General features: G+C 31.8%; 1 protein-coding gene across 2 annotated transcripts in view; it reads left to right on the forward strand.

The window, feature by feature from the left end:
• The window catches only part of LOC111627411 (NAD-dependent protein deacetylase sirtuin-2-like), a 65,897-nt gene that overhangs the window by 8,843 nt on the left and 37,720 nt on the right, over window positions 1-19,334 (forward strand). The window contains exons 2-5 of one of the 2 annotated variants that reach the window (XM_023370978.1): window positions 7,756-7,818; window positions 13,298-13,325; window positions 14,522-14,550; window positions 17,725-17,758. In XM_023370978.1, the coding sequence (XP_023226746.1) occupies window positions 7,756-7,818; window positions 13,298-13,325; window positions 14,522-14,550; window positions 17,725-17,758 (154 nt within the window). The remainder of the gene's footprint in view (window positions 1-7,755; window positions 7,819-13,297; window positions 13,326-14,521; window positions 14,551-17,724; window positions 17,759-19,334) is intronic. The other variant, XM_023370979.1, reaches the window with a different exon arrangement.

The following is a 19,334-nucleotide window of genomic DNA, read 5'->3' on the forward strand; positions in this document are numbered from 1 at the left end:
TATATATAATTATAATAAAGTTACAATAAATTAAGTTAATATATAATTATATATACAGTACCTAATTTATATATAATTATATGTACAGACGAAACTAAACTCAATTTAGTCGCCTAAATGTCCGTAGCGTGGCGCTACGGATGGCGGGAAAGTAGTTCGGCTGCCCGATGATGTTTTACATAATTATAGGAGTTTTTTACCTTTTTTTACGGATACCGTCACAATTTTTTTGCAGTTTTATAGGAATCGTAATTATAGGGATTGTAATTATAGGGGGGTCAACTGTATTTCATTACTTTTTTCATATCTTTTTCATATCAATTTTAAAAATTTAAATTAAAAAAATGATAATTGTTTATTTGTCATCATTGCTTTTCAATACTATGAAAGTACTGTAATATGCATCTACATTGTGCACACTTTTCAAAGTGCAATGCAACACTTTTTAAAGTTTTAAAGTATATACAAGACACAAGTGTCCATGTCGTTCTTCTCTGCTGGTTGGCCTGGTACTGGGACTGGGAATGTGAAGACCAAGTAATGTGGTTTGGGTGAACTCGTGACAAGTCGTGCGTACATGTAGCATTGAACATTACATTAACATGCGATTAGTCATTGTTTCTTTGCTTACTAGATATCCCTTAGCAAAATAGAACTGACAATGAGTTATCTTGAACTACACTTAAGTAAATTTCCAAGAAAATGACTAAAGGCCCTAAACTTTGCGACACCCCAATCGTGGCATCATGGCACCCTGGTTGAAAAACACTGCTGTAAAGAGTGTCTTACAACTCTTTACATGGACACTTGACAGGACACTTGACAGCAATTGATTAGGCTGCAATTTGAAAAAATTTTAGACCTCTAAATTCTCACTGTCATCCATTTATCTGTCTGTTTGTCTTTCCTTAATCTTGAGAATGGAGTTAGATAGATGAATGTCAAAACCAAATATGGAAAGTTTAGGAGCAGGAGATCAAAATTAACTATATATGAACTTCTGATGCAAACTGGAAGCCATATTATTCCAATTCAAACCTTTTCCCCTGAAAGAAGTTAGATAAATGACTGGCACAACTCCATTGCTAACAGAAAAGTATGATGTATAGGGGCAAGACACTGCCAATTTGAGATGGAGAGCATATATTTTAAATTAAATAAAAAAAATGTGATTAAAAATTGTAGCTTGGCATTGTGACATCGTCACAATAAATAATTGTTTGTTGTGTATTTCTTTTGTGTTCAGTGTATTTCTCATGGATTTTGACTAGCATCCTGCATCACTATTTTCAATCTCAAAATGCTTGTTTGACCAACTCTTGAGAAATCTTGTTCCAAATTTCATATACTTTTTTTCATAGGCTAGCGACATGTGCTTTTTTCAAAGAAAAGTTTTTGTTTGAGTTAATCAATTCCAAAATATTTATTTATTTATTTATAAATATTTTGCATAATGCAAAAAATATAAATGGTAATGCAAAAACTAAGGGGGACAAGGGATGACCACCTCCATATACAACAATAATAAAATATAACAACCCCAAAAAATAAAATACATGTGATTAAAAGCAAACAAAACAATCAGTAAAACTGAACATTAGTGTTCATTGTAAAGATTCTTTTTATTTGTCAATTTAAAACACTTAAAATTGTGAAATGAAAGAAGTTCAAAATCAGAGAATATGCAGATGAAAAGATTGCCTAGATAAATTAAGATGTAAGAAAGGATAAGCACAACATGAATTATTCCTGATAATTCATGTTGTGTTAAGAGCAAATAATTTGGAATTTAAAAGACCATTAATATATTTATAAAATAAAAGTCTAACATAGAAGCAATATAATGGATAAATTAGAAAATCCAACCTAGCCCTAGCCAAAAAAACTAGCATCAGGAGAATTAATGAGAATGTCTTTTGTTTTCATAATTTCAATTCTCATCTCTGCAATATGATTGAATCAAGTTGCATGTACAGTATGTGATGAAGCTCTGTTATGGTAAAATGTAACTTTGTCCATCTTGTGAGAATATAGTTGTGGTAAATACTTTTAACACATTAAGCACCACATAGTGGGCCATAAAATATCACCCTGGGCCATGGTTCTTTTTTGAACAAAATAGCACAAATATGATGGCTATTTAATACAATTTTATCTTAAAAAAACATTTTTTCTCTATTTTTAGGAATGTTGCAAAACTGCTACACTTGGCCTGAATGATTTTTTTTTTTTTGATTATGTTATGCCATTTTGTATTCTTATCAGCTTTTGAATTCAACAAAACTTCCACCATATTCAAGGTTGCATGAATGGACTGATACAAATTCGAGAGAAATAGAATACCCACTGAAATAATATACTTACTGTTTTTTTACTGTTTATGTTCACGTAGAGAAAATTAAATCCATCTTTGTTTGAAATAGTTTTGTCCCCAAATAATGGCTTTCTTCGAACATTATAGCTGTACCTAAAAAGGACTAAAACTCTTTCTGTCCTATTTCCATTTTTTCTGCCATGCTGAAAGTTTTTGAAATTTGTTTATACTATAGACTAGGGGGTCACCAAACTATGGGCCACCACCACACTGTGTTACAAATGAGCTAAAATATAAATATTTATATGGAAATATAATAGATTGTAGACAAACTTACTGTGTACAAAAAATTAAAATAAGTGTTAAGTAAAAATCCAAAATTGGTCCATTCTGATTTTTGCATCTGACAGTAATATAATTTTTAGGAAAATCAATGAAACAAAAAATTCTGTGACTTTTTGCAACTTTGGATATCAGAGCGCTTTTTGTATAAACACCTGCAAATGGAGTTTCTAAGAAAAGCAATTACAAGCTTGCTGCAACAATCGTGTTTGTGTATTGTTAAATAAATATGTTGGTTGTCTTCATTTTTTTGTGTATTCATTGTACTGTATCGAATAAAATGGTTATGCAGCCCATGCTCATCATTCTCTCAGTTACCTTGCCCACTGTGAAAAAAGTTTGTTGACCCTTGCTATACTCTATACTCAACAATTTCTTCTAAATTAATACCAATTCAGCACTGTGGCCCTACAGTATCATTCCATCACCACCAATCTTTTGAAAACAATATTAATAATTTTTCAGAATTTTGAAAGAAAGCAATCTGTCTTCATAATTTATATAAAGTTTAGCCAAGCCTTCAATTCTGTAATTCCCACTTCCTCTCAGTTCTCAGAGATCACAAAATTGAACCTGTTTATCAATCCTGGCTTAATAATTACCACCACCTTAATACCTATAAACATGGCAATTTTGAATTTATGGATTCCTCTCCCTTATGTGGAATTCAGCAAGGTTCCACTTTAAGCAGCCTATTTTTTTCTGTTTATTTAAACAATATCATGACTAGGGATTGCAATCCAGCTGAATTTTTGCTGGACCAACATCATTCCAGCTGGATCCAGTGCGGATCCAGCTGGAATGATGCACAGATGTTTTCTGGTGCAATAAAGTGTTATCTATCTATCTATTTATCCAAAATTTATGGGTTTTTTGAAGAAATAAAACATTTTTTTAAAAATACTTAAACTTTTATTATTTAGACTGGTCACTATAAATCAGTAAAACTTCTTACACATTTAGGTAGTAAACAACTTTGGTTCGGTTTAACACTTGAGATAGAGATAATTAACTTTCAATGTTTAGTTAGATTATAATTATAATGTAATCTTTAAGTTAAATAATAGCAAAGATAATTCTACTAATTAATTTATATTAATATATTATTATAATAATGTAAGGATGGATAATCAATGGCTAAGTGGCTATCAGTCTTACCAGTTTTCTTATATAGGCTCTACATATCAGTCTGTAATTACTTATAAGTAATTTAATTATTAGTGTTAATAAAGTAGTGAGTAAGTAATTAGTAGTAGTCTAGTAGTAATTATTATTATCACAATCACGAATCACGTACCTTCATATCATCATATATCTAAGATACTGATACTCATTAATTTAATTAACTATTTAATTAACTAGGTAGTCTCAGTTTCTCACTAATTTTCACAATAAAATTGCCTAGCCTAGCCCACTAACCACTTATAAAATAAAAGTTAAAAACTCTTACTTAATAGAATTAGAGTAGAAGTTATAAAATATTAGTCTTGTCTTGAATTTTAAAGGATTAAATAAAATTAAATCAATCACTTCTGTTATTTTTTTTGACTTTTCTAAAAATAGGATCTCAAGAAACAAATGGTATTGATGGTGTTGTCTCCCAACCTACTTCTTAATGAACTGCATGTATATCCCTCCCTATATAAGGCCTTTTCTGCCTAAACACTAGTTGGTTTCAGTGTCATCAAATAATGATAAATCAAAGATAAGTTTTCACCTCTGACTCCTTCACTTTCATAAACAGCCATTTCCTTTTTTAATAACTTATCATAATCCTTCTCAGTAATAATTTCTTTCCGTTTCATGAAGTTTTCTTTCTCACGCTTTAGTTGGATCTCTAATTCTTGTTCCAATGTGAAATTCAGGAAATCCATTTTCCACCTCCGTAATATCCTCTGCTATTGCTGCTGGTTCCACTACATATGTATTTACACGATTCAGCATATTTTTCATCTGGTGCATTACATTTTTTTTGGCATGTGAAAGATAAAGCTTTCTAACTTTTTGGTCATACATCTTTGGGTTCTATATGTAAATCAACATCCCCGTGACCTCGGTAAGACGCCATTCTCTGATTCTTTTGAGAAGTGCCTCGGAAAGGTCGGCACTCAAGATTGTGTCCTGGCTTTTTAGTTTGTCTAAGACAAATTTCAGGGTTATGTCAGCAGTTATCAAACTCGACTCTTCTGCAGAGAGCTTCTACGGCCAGTTTAAACTGCGATTGTTCCATCACATGATTCATTGACGTCACAACCGACTGTAAATTAGAATTATGCACCAGGACTAGGATAGGAGTTACTTATTTTATTTAGCGCAAAGACACTTTATTTAGCAAGAGCAGAAAGTCAACTGGCAATTAGATCAGCAGAGGTAAAAGGGCAGGCGGCAGTGCAGTGTAGAGAGGGGTTGTAGCACGTGCTGCACTGAACGGCAACGTCGCTCTCACCTCCGAGCGATAGCGCACGTAGCAAAGCGGCAAGGCCAACAACGTAAACTTTTGCACCATTATTTAGAAAGTTAATTGAGTATTTGTGGATGCACAGCACTGGTTCCAGCACCTGGTGCTGGATCCAATAGGCCAAAAAATGTGCTGGATCCAACTGGATTGCTGGATGAGGAACCCAGCAATTGCAATCCCTAATCATGACATGAGGGTCATATTGCTTTGTCTATGACATGACATGAGGGTTGTTATCAATGACATGAGGGTCATATTGCTTTGTCTATATCCAGGGTGGCCAAGCTCCTTGATAGTTCGAGCCATTTTTCAAAATTTCAAATTTTTCGCGAGCCGCAATTAAATACGTATTAAAAAGGTATGCAAAAAATTCCAGAATACAAATTATATCCGTAGCAAGAGTGATACAAATTGTTTCCTCCAGAGCACAATGTCAAATGTTCGTTGCAGTTTACAAATTCAAAATCGGTCTGGAGTCGGTCGATAACGGACAATTACTCCACTGTTTATGTTCGTTCGCGCAGTTTTCGATGAGTCATATCATTCTTAACTTGGACGGAAATGAAATTTGTTACAACGTTACACTTAGTCCTTCATATTTGTTGTTAGTAATTTAAAAGACATTTTGAAACACATACGGAACGATAATAATTTTTTAAAATATAATAACACAAAAATGAAAAGGAAACTCGGGTACATTTATCGAGAGCCACAAATAATCCTTCACGCGGGTTGGCCACCCCTGGTCTATATTATTCTATGCTGATGATATTAAATTGATTAACAATGACCCTCATGTCATTCAGTTTGATCTATTCCATTTATTTTCCCTTTTAGAAAAAGCTAACCTAAAAATTAATATACAAAAAACTGTAATCATGTGCTTTTCACTTATTTGTAATTTTCAGTTGCCCACATTCTATATTTACAATAATCATGTAAAATATGTTAATCTTATAATGACTTCAGGGTCATTTTTGATCCTAAACTTACTTTTAAGGGATATGTTGATAAGATTATTAAATCTCTAGCTATTTGTTGTGGAATTCTTTGGTGTTTTTGCAAAACTATTTTCTCAAAAACAGTATTATGATCCATTTATTTTGCCAATATTCAGTCTCTACTCAACTATTCTCTTCCAATAGGGCTTGGCTGCCTCATCCCATTTACAAAAAATATTAAAAGAATTAGATAAAATATTTCTTGTACGTAGACATCTCTTTAATCCAAAACTTGTTTGGTAGATTATCTCACAGCATTTCGGTTATAAACATCTTTATTTTAAAAATTGGATTTCAAATGCATTTTGGGTTTGTTTACATTCCCAACCCCTCTTTAGTGCTGAAAAAAAGTCTTCACTAAAGTGTACTGGTACCCACGCACTTTAAGTGCATGAAAATATAATATAATAACAGTTTTTGAGCATTTGTTGTGAACATAACACATGTATTATTTATTATTATTGTATGCATGTATGCATGCAATCAACTTTCAAACAGTAGTATTTTCAAAAACTACTGAGAATAATACCCATGTTTGTATAAAGGTTTTTTTATTTACAATGATCCATACTATTATATTCCAACTGATTTCCCTTTTTTCCTGATTTACATATACAGGGTAAATCAGGAAAAAAGGGAAATCAGTTTTTTATATAAATTTTAAATATAAATTATGTAGCAACTTTTTATGTATTCTATAAACATTTTTTATGATTTGATGAAACTTTAAGCTTATTAAAGTTTCTATTATAAGCTTAATTTATAATGAAGAAATATTGAAAACTTGCTTAAAAACATTATTTTGGAGAAGTTAATACTTCTGTAAATTCTGTTAATACTTCTGTGTAAAATCTTTATTCAGATAAATGAAGAATACATTTCTTGTTTAAGGGGCTGTCCATTAATTACATCTGCATTTTAAAAAAAATTTTTACTTTCCCTCTCCTCTTTCCCAGTTTATCCAAGTTTCCATAATCCCCTCTCTTTGGACATCCAGCAAAACTCAACCCCCTGAAACTCTTTATTACTTTAAAAGTTTAAGAATGATAGGCCTAGATATCATAAGTAGAAACAAAACATACAAGAAAATTTGAAATAAATGTAATAAAATACATAAACTGTATAAAATTTAATGAAATAAAACAGACATGCTTCAGTGCATGTCTGTTTTATTTCATTAAATCAGTCCTTTCCCTTGTTTTATTTCATTAATCAGTCCTTTCCCTCCCCCTGTTCGACTTGTCATAACCCTCTCCAATCCTTCTAATGTGGGCATCATTTATGGACAACCCTTAATCAAATAATTGTAATTTTCCATTTCAGTTGTATTAATTATGATATCACTTTAGAATTGAACTGACTTAAGCAGTATAATGATTGTTATAATTTTCAAACCAGTATAATGATTGTTATAATTTTGATTGTTATAATTGGAATAATGATTGTTATAATTTTCAAACCAGTTTATAAGATTACACTTACAGAAAGAAAAAATTATCTGATGTCACTGAACATCTATCAAACTCACGTAATGATTCTTATGTTTTATTGATACATGGAAAAGATTGGCTTCTATTTGAATTAAATATATCTTTAATATTTTGCAACATGAAATGATGGATATAATAATTATTTTTTAGGTGGAAAAAAGAATTCAGAAGTTCCAAATAAGGAGGTGGTGTTTTACTTTGTACAAAAATTCAGTTAAGTTTTTATTTATTCCCTTAAGCTTTTAATTTCAGAAATATAGTAGAGTTCTGCAAACTCGACTTAATGTGGATTGAGAATGTAACAAGTTATTGAAAATGATAAGTTTTACAGATAGCAATGATGCTAGTCTAAATAGTGGAAACTAATAGTGGCTATTTCTATTTGTAGTTAAATTTTAATTTAAAAAAATGTTGGTTATTCAGCGACTACTTTAGAGTTAGTGACATTTGCCTTGTGGTGTTTTGCAGTGGCATTTTGAGAAAAAGGCTTGTATTCTTGTTAGCACATGAAATTGATGCTGTTATTAGGTGTTGCTAGTGAAGAATGATAACTTATTTGATCCTAGTGTTAAATTATAAAGGTAAAAATTAGATTAGAAGTATTATTTTTTAATAACGAGTTTAATGGAATGTTGAATTATTGAGAGTTGAGTTTCCGGGACTCTACTATATAATTAAAATTTGTTTTGACCAAAACAATTTTTATTCTAAACAGAAAAAGTAAAATGCAGATAATTAAATGTAGTGTCAAAATTATGTGTTGAAGTACCTAAATTAAAAAATGATGATGATAAATTTTTATTGTATACACAATAGGGAATATTTCTTATTTTTAACATTTTAAATTTTGCATGTTCCTATTAATAATTTTAAATTAAAATAATTTTATTTTTTTTAAATTCCATAGTAGAATAAAAGATACATTCAATAGCATTTAACATATTTGCTACCAAAAATATTTTGTATTGCTGTTATCAACCATTTTGCTATAACTTTTTTGATCTGATATTGTTTACTTCTATTTGTATCAAAAGAAGTTATATAAAAATTGCTTTTGAATTATTTAAGTGTTGAAAATATCAAAGAAAAAATTGTTTTCTGATGTAAAAACAAAATATGAGTCATTAAAATAAATATTTATTAAATATTTTAAGTATTTTCATTATTATAAAATAATAACCTTCAAGAACAAAATACAATTTTGTAAACAATTATTGGGCAGCAATTTGAAAAAATTATAGACCTATAATTTCCTACTGTCATCCCTCTGTCTGTTTTTCCTTAATTAATTAATTTGGAGAATGGAATTACATACATGAAAGCCAAGATCATATATGGAAAGCTTAGGGACAGGAGGCCCCAATTAACTATATATGAACTTCTGATGCAAACCAGAAGTTACATTATTTCAATTCAAAAATTTCCTCTGAAAGGAGTTAGATGAATGGCATGACTCTATTGCAAACAGGAAAAGTATGTTCTGTCCATATTCTATTATAGATTCAAAAGATTACTAAGGGAATTGTTTGACAGATTTTTAATCATGTTATAGTGGATTTTATCCAGGCCTACAGCAGTATTCTCCCAGTGGAGATCACTGTATGTAGTTCTGTTCTAGTGAATGGTACATTGTATTCCTCATTAGATGAGGAATGGAAGTTTGAATCTTGCTTTTCTGTTTGCACTTTATAAGCTTGAAAATTTTTCAAATACATTATATTGCTGGATGAAGAGGAGAACGTTTTGCCCAACAGATAGCAATACCTTGTATATCACTGATTATTGTGCCATTATTTTCCAGCGTGGACAAAGACTGAGAGGTGTACTGTACTTCCCATTAATTTTATGGATTTTGTCCCAGACTGCTTTTGAGCTACTGGAAGATGTTATGCTTGAAACATACTTCCCCAAGAATTCCTTTGGCTTTGCCTCCTTATTCTTCTGGCATTTGCCTTTGCTTTTTGAAAAGCAATCAAATTTCCAGCTGTAGGGTATCTTCTGAAAATCCCCCATGCTTTCTTTTGTTCTTTAAATGCTGCCTCGCAATTCTGATTCCACCATGGTTTTGGATGTTTTCAATATCTGGTTGATGTTTCTCCCATTGTTTTTCAGCTGCCTGAATAATATTGGAAGTGATGGCTTGAACTGCACCATTGATATCAGTAATATTGACCATTTCCTCAGAGATGTTGGCCATAGAGGAGAATGCAGGCCATTCGGGTGTTTCCAGTTTCCAGCATGGTGGACGGGCTGTTTCACAGCTTTCTCTGCCTTGATATTTTAGAAATATTGGGAAGTGGTCACTACAGAGTGGATTAGATCCAACCCCTCATGTAAATGTTGAAAACAGGTTTGGGGTTGCTAATGATAAATCAATGGCAGTGAATGTTCTTGTTGGGGCATGGAAGTATGTCACTTCTCCAGTATTAAATAAATATAGTTGGTGATTGCCTATAAGTCTCTTAATGGCTCTGCCTCGACAGTTAATGTTGGGACTGCCCAACATTGGATTGTGACCATTGAAATCACCAAGTAAAAGGAACAGAGTTGGCAGCTGTTCAGCCAAGGTATTCAATTCATCCTCATTGACTCTGACATCTGGTGGCAAGTATATAGAACAAACTGTGATAGTTACTCCAATAGAAATTCTGACGGCCACAGCTTGCAAATCAGTGGATATTTGTACTGGTAAGGATGGAATGCAATTTGAAAAGAGTATAGCCACACCCCCACTGGCACGGTTGTGGCTATCATCATCCTTGTGGTAGAGATCGAATCCTTTTAAGTAAATCCTTTCTCCAGGTTTTAGGTAGGTTTCCTGGAGTGCCACACAGAGAGATGGGGTAGATGACATCTGGTGTTTAATGTCATAGAAGTTGTTGCGGAAACCATGACAGTTCCATTGAATTATTTTATAATCCATTGTGTTTGAGGCAGCATTCTTTGCGAAAGTATCCCTCCTTAATTTCACAGGTGGTTTTTCTTTTGGAGGTGACTTTTGCTCACCTCCATATTATTCTCTTCGTCAGAGATATCAGAAAACTCACTCATAGACTGAGCCTCTGATTTCTTTCATGATTTAGAGAGGTTTTAATTTTTGTTTGTTGAGTGGGTTCTTATTTGCCGTTTTAGAACCCACATTTCTTGTTATTACTCCTGTTTTAGGTAGGGGTGTTTTTGTCTTCATATTCTCCTTTTCTTCTGTTTCTTTAGATTGAATTAGTAAGCATTTCTCATGGCAAGTGAGAGATTCCTTTGGGGAAACAGAAATATCTGTTTGAACTCCACATGTCTTTGTAGATTTCAAAACAGCAGCAAATGTCTTCTGTTTCAGTGGTGCATGAGCCTCTGGGTAAGGTAAATTGTTAACTGTTTTCATTGGATTTCTTTTTCTCTTTGCCATGCAGGGCATTTCCGGGAATAGGCAAGATGGGCATCTTTGCACTTCACACAGCATGGGGTACTTTTGTATTCAGTACTCTTGTGACCACACTGTGCGCATTTGCTTTTCCCTCAGCAGGATGTTTGTGAATGTCCAAACTGCTGGCATTTGAAGCAGCACAGCGGATTTGGAATGTACAAACTAGACAGTGCAGATATCCTGCTGTAATAAAAGATGGCAATGTCGGGTTGTTGAGCGTGAGAATAAGAGGTTTACTTGGTATCAACTTGCTGTCTCGACGGATTGAAATGCATCAAACAGCAGTGACACCTTGGTCTGAAAGACCAACCTGAATATCTGATTCGTCTTCAGACATCAGATCAATCCAGATATCACACTAAGTGATGAGTTCAAACTTGTGTGTGGTGTGATAGTGACTCATGTCTCCTAGGGTCTTTGTTACCAGAAGCTTTGCTGACTGTTCAGGGGAGGCTGTTTCTACGAGCAAATCTCCTGACCTCAATTTTTGTATTTTTTTCAGATGCCCAATTGTCGATTCAAATAGCTTCTGGATCAGAAAAGGGGAGCATTTGGACAGTGGTTTTTTACCAGTGGCATGAACTATGAGGTAAATTGGCTGATTGGAGGAATTGGCATCTTTTGGTGGTGACACACTGTTTGTGGTTGTTTTTTGTTTTAAGGAATCCATACTAAAATGTAATTATTCAGCTCCTAGTGACCCCACCCACCATGGGGCCCAATGAGGGGTTGCTGTCATATGGGAGACTCCCATAAACCGTCACACCAGGGTTTCCCAGGAGCTATACCCTCACAATGCAGTCAAGAAGAGCACATCTTGTCTGACGTGACAAAACTGTCAAGCAGGGATGTGTTCGTTGGTCTGCATCGATCAGTTGACTCCAGGCCCGAGGTCAAGAATGACTCAACGACCAGCCAATTGACTCAAATGGAGCCTGATTTGATCCTCCCCTTTATCCGAAGCAGAGGCCAAAGCAGTGGGTTGGGAATGTTATGTTGCCTCTCAACTACCAGGATTCCCCTTTCCAGCATACAGGACATCATGCAAGGCAAACACATGGGTGGGCGTTCAAATTCAACAGAGGTGACAAAGAAGAGTTACTAAACCATCTCTTGGAAGTCTCCTCACCATGGACAGGAACCCACATCGATGGTATGACCAGAACGACTCTATTCTAACAGGAAAAGTATGATGTACAGGGACAAGACACTACTAATTGGGGTAGAGAGCATATATTTTAAATTAAATAAATTAAAAATATTATTAAAAATTGCAGCCTGACCTTGTGACAATGTTGCAAGAAATATTTGCTTGTTATAATAATTTTTTCATATATTTGTTTAGTTTGAATGATTATACAGTAGAGCGTCGTTTATCTGAATCAATTAAGGACCGAGGTTGTTTGGATAACTTATTTTTCGGATAACCGATTATGTAAGAAAAAATATATTAACCTGTCTCGTGTTGAAATTTTTCTCTGTTGAGTTTTCGTAAATGTTAAGCCTAATGTAAACTTTTTAAAATAATAATCATGGCTATTGTACCGTTAAAAATTATTTCTTTATTTTTTACAAACAAAATAAATATATTGAAAAATATAAAAACAAAAAAAATTATATTTTAGAAGTTAATCTAGTATCAAAAATGTTCGATTCAGCATGACACAGTCCCCAGAAAAACACCACACAAAAGTGCCAGTGTTGCCAGCTAAAACACACACACATCAACAAAAAAATATTGGAGTAGCCCAAGATATTGCCAAAGATTGCAGCGCCACAGCACTAGCGAAAATTTAAATTTGCCGACTGGAATTCTTTCGGATAACTGACGCTCTACTGTATAATTATGAAGAAACAAAATGAAAATTGTATGTTAGATTATATAATTTATCATATATTTCATCTTACAATATTTTTGTATATAATTATTTAAACTTTAAAAACAAGATAAAATGTGTTATGCCTGTTTGATTATTTTGAAAATTATCAAAACTGTTAAACATATTTGGCCAAAAATACATGAGAAAGACTACTATAAAAATGATTGCTATAAAAACACCATTTACTCATATTAGGCATGTATGAAATTGAATTATCAAAGTTTGTACTCCAGTTAATAAGGCTAGAAATTAGTGAGAAAGGTTTTGTGCTGTTAGTCTTGAATTATCAAAGAAAATAATTGATATTTGGTAGCAAATCTGTTAATTTTTACAAGCATATAACAACATTACATTCAGATTTTATTCTGATATTATGTTTAAATATTTTCAGGAAGAAACAGGAGAATCATCTGGAATTGGTAAGCTTTTTAAAACATAATTCTTAGCTTTTTCATATTTGATTAAATGTAACTTTTTCACATAAAACATTTCTGAAAATTTATGGAATGTCTCCTTAATTTAAGCTTAAAAAATCACAAGTAGAATTTAAGAATCTTATTTTATTATAATCAATGTAGTTTTTGTGAAGATTAGAGACAAGAAAAATATAATTTTGGGGTTTTTTTGATTTACAGTAGACCCCCTATAACACAGGTTCCTATAATTACAATTCCTATAAGACAGCGAAAAAATTGTGACGGTATCCGTACAAACCTGGTAAGAAAACTCCTATAATTCGGTAAAACGTCATCGGGCAGCCGAACAACTTTCTGCCGTCCAGCGCCACGCTATGGAGAATTTAGGCGGGTAAATTGCGTTTACTATCGTCTGTACAGTATTATATATAAATTATATATAAATTAGGTACTGTACATATAATTNAAATTGTAAGATTACTTACTGAGTGTGCACGTTCAACAACGCCATTGCTTAAGCTTGTTTTTGTCGCGGAGCAGTGCACCAAATGGCAGGTGCATTTTCTAATAAGTTATTTTTCTGCGAAAAATTCATTGAACTTTGGAGACATCATTAATATAAATAATTTTTATGGCCATTGAATAAGAAATGTTTTTTTCACAAGAAATGTATAAAATTACAGTACTGTATTAGACTTACAGTACCTAATTTATATACTGTACAGATGATAGTACCCGCCTAAACTCTCCATAGTGTGTAAGTTTGGCTGCTTATCCATTGTTGGTCCAGATTCGACCAATCCTGTTGTGACATGAGTCGGCGGTGACATTTTACCACATTTTATGAGTCTCTTTTAGCGTCTTTATACAAATACGGTCGCAATTTTTTCACCGCAATATACGAATCTGCATTATATGAATCTGTGTTATAGGGGGTCGACTGTATATATGAAATGAGAAATGTACATATTTCTGTCAAGACAAATTTTCTCTCAATAAATCTTAATTTATTGAGAAAGAAAACTTAGTTAAAATTTTATTTTGAAAATATGATGGTGATAATATATGTTTATTTGCTATTAATAAAACAATAATATTCTTTTACTTTAGTTAAAGAATATATTAAAAATATATTTACTATTACTGTAGAAATTAAATGCAACAGAGTATAATAAAATGTGTATATTTAATAATTGCAGGTCTGGATTGTCCGTCAGAGCATCATGAGGTAACGTCAATAAGATAGTAAATTTTATTTATATTTATGATAAGTGTAAAAATACTTTTCAATGGTAAAACTGCATTAAAATTTTTCAGCAAGTTTGATTAAATTTTTAAAAGAAAAAAAATTCAGTTATAAAACTAACAAAATTTTTGATATTAAAATGATTTTGAATTTGTTTTATCGTATTTAAAGGAAGATGCCCAAAAATTAATATATTCTATGTTAAATATCATATTTACTAAAATATGATATTTAATATGCATTAAATAAGAACAGAATGATCAAATATAGTTTTCACTTTAATTTGATTATGTTGATAAGCTTAAACATTTCAAGAATTGCAGTGGAATGAAAGATAACATTGAACTTCAATAAAGAATATAACAATTGGTATTTGTGGTGTTACCTTAATAGTAAGCTTTCAGTATCCCATGCTTTAGTATTAAACCCATACATAAATGTTTTAAAAAATATATATACAAATATTCATTATATAGATATATATTTTCATATGTTACTTTCCTTGTAAAATTAATTTTCCTTGTATAGCTGTTCTGTTATAAAGATTATTTGTTTCAATCATTGCACATGTATTGATATTAATATTCAGTTATAAAACAAAATAATTTTGCAGAATACCAAGTTAAGCAAATATATAATGTATGATTTTTGTAACTAGATTTTATCTTATTTTTGCATAAAATTTTGCTTTGGTTGTTTCAATTATAATGAAAATACATAAAATCATAACAGAAACTGGAATCTTAGCTTAGAGCAAACTTTACACTTATAACACAACTTCCAGTATCTAAGTTTCTCACAATTGTTTCTCTTGAATTTTAAAAGATTTTTAGAACATTGGCAGCTGAATTTTAAAATATAATGATGCTAAGAAAGATCAGTGGAATAATTTGTCTTTTTGGTTCTAATACCTGAAGAGAACCTTTGAAAAGACCAAAAACATTTGTATTTGTGAGTAACATAGGTACTGGAAGTTGTGTTATAAGCATAAGTTTACTCTAATGAAGATATAATGTAGAATTGAAAACAATCAACCAATTATTCTTTAGTATTCTTTTTTATATTATTTATTTATTTCAGTTTGGCACAAATCAAAATAAATAAAAGAAAAAATACTAAAAAAATTTTATGCAGCTTTATTTTATTTGTAAATGTAAAACTATGAACTTGTCTCCTCACAATAGATTTAGAACATTTTTTCTTGAATGTTAATAGAATTATAGGTATAATACTCATGTTCAAGCTTTTATCATTTCAAATATCTAAAAAGTAGATTCAGAATGCAATTGTTTATTTTTATAAACTTGTGGCGGTACGCCATGTTTTTGTAAATAGGGGTAGATATAAATTTTATTTTCTCCTAAATTCCTTTGTCTTTAACGTGTTTCTAGAACTTTCTAACCTATTCCTTTTCTGTGGGTGGGGGACGACCTTTGTCCAAGGACAAAGGGGAGAAGACAAAAGGGACATTAAGAAGCCCTGAGGCCATCAGAGAGAACGAACTGGATACTTTTGGGTCAGCGTCTGAGGTGTGCAGACGTAGGAAAGAGCAAGCTAGAGGTTTGTCGCCTAGTGGGACAAACGGAGAAGGCTTGGAAGTCGTCTGCGAACGGACGAAAATTAGAAAGACATCCAGCCATAAGACCTCAAGAAAAAACGCTCCCGAATTCTCAAGAGACGGAATCAAGAGGAAGGAAATTGAGTTAATTCAAGTACCAATATAGAGAAGATCGGAGACTCCCAAGTTTACCCGGGTACCCCCACAAAATCTGTCCTTTATACTTATCTCTTNTTTTTTTATTTTGTACAAACAAAATAAATATATTGAAAAATATAAAAACAATAAAAAATTATACTTCAGAAGTTAATTTAGTATCAAAAACGTAAAATATTTGAGTAGCCGAAGACATAGCCAAAGATTACAGCGCCACAGCACTGGCGAAAATTCAAATTTGTCGATTGAAATTCCTTCGGATATCTGACCTTCGGATAAACGACGCTCTACTGTATGTGGGTCTGACATTGACAATTTATTTTGTTGTACTTGACAATATACTCAAGACACTTGATTGCTTCAAGATTATCTTGTTTCATATGTGATATAGTCTCTAAGAAATTTTTCAAAAACTTAAGAACTTTTTGGACTTCTTTCATGTGGAAGGAGCAAGTCATTTGATATCAGTAAATTTTATTTCATTCTCATTGTATTTACTTATGTGTTTTTTACTTCAGTAATGATGTTATTTTCAGATAATTGTCTGTTGTATTAACAAACTCAGCCAGCCTTCTTGAATATAATAGATAGATTCTGCTGGAAATTCTGATTTGTTTGAAGTGTCAACACTTTATTGACCAAAGTCTCCTTTTGTAATTTTCAGTGATGCTTTAAAGAATTTCATTCCAAACTTACTGAATCACTTGCAAAGTCTGTAGTAGATTAATTTAAACTGGTGTGATTTATTTCTCATGCAACTTAACAACTTTCATAAATTAGCTTTCTATATCGCAATTTGAAATTTCGAATAATTTTTTCATCTGTAGATTACAATCTAAATGCTATGTTTGATAGAAAAAAACTAAACTGTTACAGTTTTTAAAGGAAGGATCATCAAATATGAAATGCAGTTATTAATAAAAGATTAATTTGTCTTTTTTGACTGACACCTATTTTCATTAGCCTATTAGAAAAGTTTGACATTATCCAGTAGATATCTTATGTGTAAGATGGACAAGTTACAAAATATCTGTAAAAGTTCTTTCATTATATTGAATATATAGGGTAGATTTCTGCTTTGAGATCTTTCCAGAAACTTAAGGTTGCTCTTGATTGCTAAGCATTAAATAAATATCCACAAGATTTTTAGAATGTTGTAGCTTCATTCTTTATTATTATTCAACTAAAGTTCTGTTATTAAATACAAATGCCTGTTCAGTTTGCTTTGCACTAATCAAATATTTTTTGGAATATGAGCAGTCTTTTCATATTACCAATATTATCAAGAAAATCATACAAAATTAGACATAAGATAAAATTATGAGGATTCTAAGCCAAATTCTTTGTTAATTCAAAATATAATGACATTTGAGTTATCAATCATCCAAATATTAAACTATTTTAAAAAAATATTCACTGATAATAATTGAAATATTTTGTAGGACTCTGCAAATGAAGCTTCTGGATTTAAGATGAGTAAGTAATTAAATATTTTTATAATATAATTCTTTTGCTGAATCTAAACTTTTATAAACTTTTTAATTTCTATCATTACAGCTATTTTAAATATTTAAAAAAATAATAATGATAATCAGTGCTTCATAAGCTATATACAGGGTTCATACAGACCTGGAAAGTCAGGAAATAAGATTTTTATCAGGAAAAGTCAGGGAATTTGCAAATACCACAAAACCCATTTGTTGCTTCTTGCTCCACTTTGATATAAATAAAATGTCTTTAAATTCAGTTTGGTATAGGGGAGTCTATAAAAACTGGAGCGACCAAAAGAATGGCAAAATTTGTTGCTCTTATATCTTGTAAACTATAAATGATAATCTAATGATTAAAATTTTGTTGGATAGATAGTTTGTGTTTGTATTAAAAATGGTGGGTAGTGGAGGTTTGTGGTTGTCCATGAACACTGAAAATGGCAATGCTGCACGACATTTCAGCAGTGTATAACTTTGGATAGTGAAGAGATAGGCCCTTGAAATTGGTGTAAATTTGTACAGAATGACAGGATCTACAATATTATTTAGCAATAATAGCCGATAAAATGGAATTTATAAAGTTATAAGCTGATAAGTGTGCGAGTTGAAGAAAATTTTCATAATTAAAGAAATTGCAAAGGAAATATGAACAGAAATATAAGAAACAAACATCATTGGAAAGAAAAATTTTAAAGAAATCAAAAAAGCCCAAAATGACTAATGCTGAACAGTACAGGTTGTATGGAGATCATAAGAAAGCCAAGCATGTTAACTCCGACATGAATACTTTGAGTGTGCTGTTGTCTGAACCAATAGATATTGACTTGGAATGTGATAATCACCAAAACTTTATTCATTTACATCTTATCCTTCCTCTAATAACACACAGACAGATTAACACCTTAAACGATTGCAATTATATTCGCATACACAATTCTCCCAATTTTTTTACCTGTGTGACATCTTGTTAACCCTTTATAATCAGTTGATGCCATGGGAGAAGCAAAGAACTGTCAGTTGGCTTAACAATATTGTGTACAGGACATTTTGAACTGTGTAGCTGACTTCACACAATTCGTGTATTCTTTGCTGCTGGCCACATAAAGTATGTGGAGATGATAATCCTGCCAATTTTGATAGAATGACAATTTTTTTATTATTATTTTGATATATTGTGCCTCTTTCTACTATACAGTAGAGCCTCGATTATCCGACCCCCGATTAACCGACCGTCCTAGTCGGCAAATTTCAAATGTCCACTAGTGATGTGGCGCTACAATATTTGGCTATGTCTTGGCTACTTTAATATTATTTTTACGTGTTTGAGCTGGCAACACTGGATCGACCATGAAAGGGAGCCAGTGTTTAAACGAGGCTTAATTTTCTAATTTTTAACAATACAATAGCGACGATTATTATTTAAAAAAATTTTTGTTAGGCTTAACATCGATGAAAATTCAACGCGAAGTAGATTAATAGCGATATACTAATATACTAATTACATGGGATATAATAATATACTACACTAATAATGGATTTTTTCATACTTTTCGGTTATCCGA

The sequence above is a fragment of the Centruroides sculpturatus genome, unplaced genomic scaffold (genome assembly GCF_000671375.1).
Source record: "Centruroides sculpturatus isolate CEXI.00-Female unplaced genomic scaffold, Cexi_2.0 scaffold434, whole genome shotgun sequence".
Lineage (NCBI taxonomy): Eukaryota > Metazoa > Arthropoda > Arachnida > Scorpiones > Buthidae > Centruroides > Centruroides sculpturatus.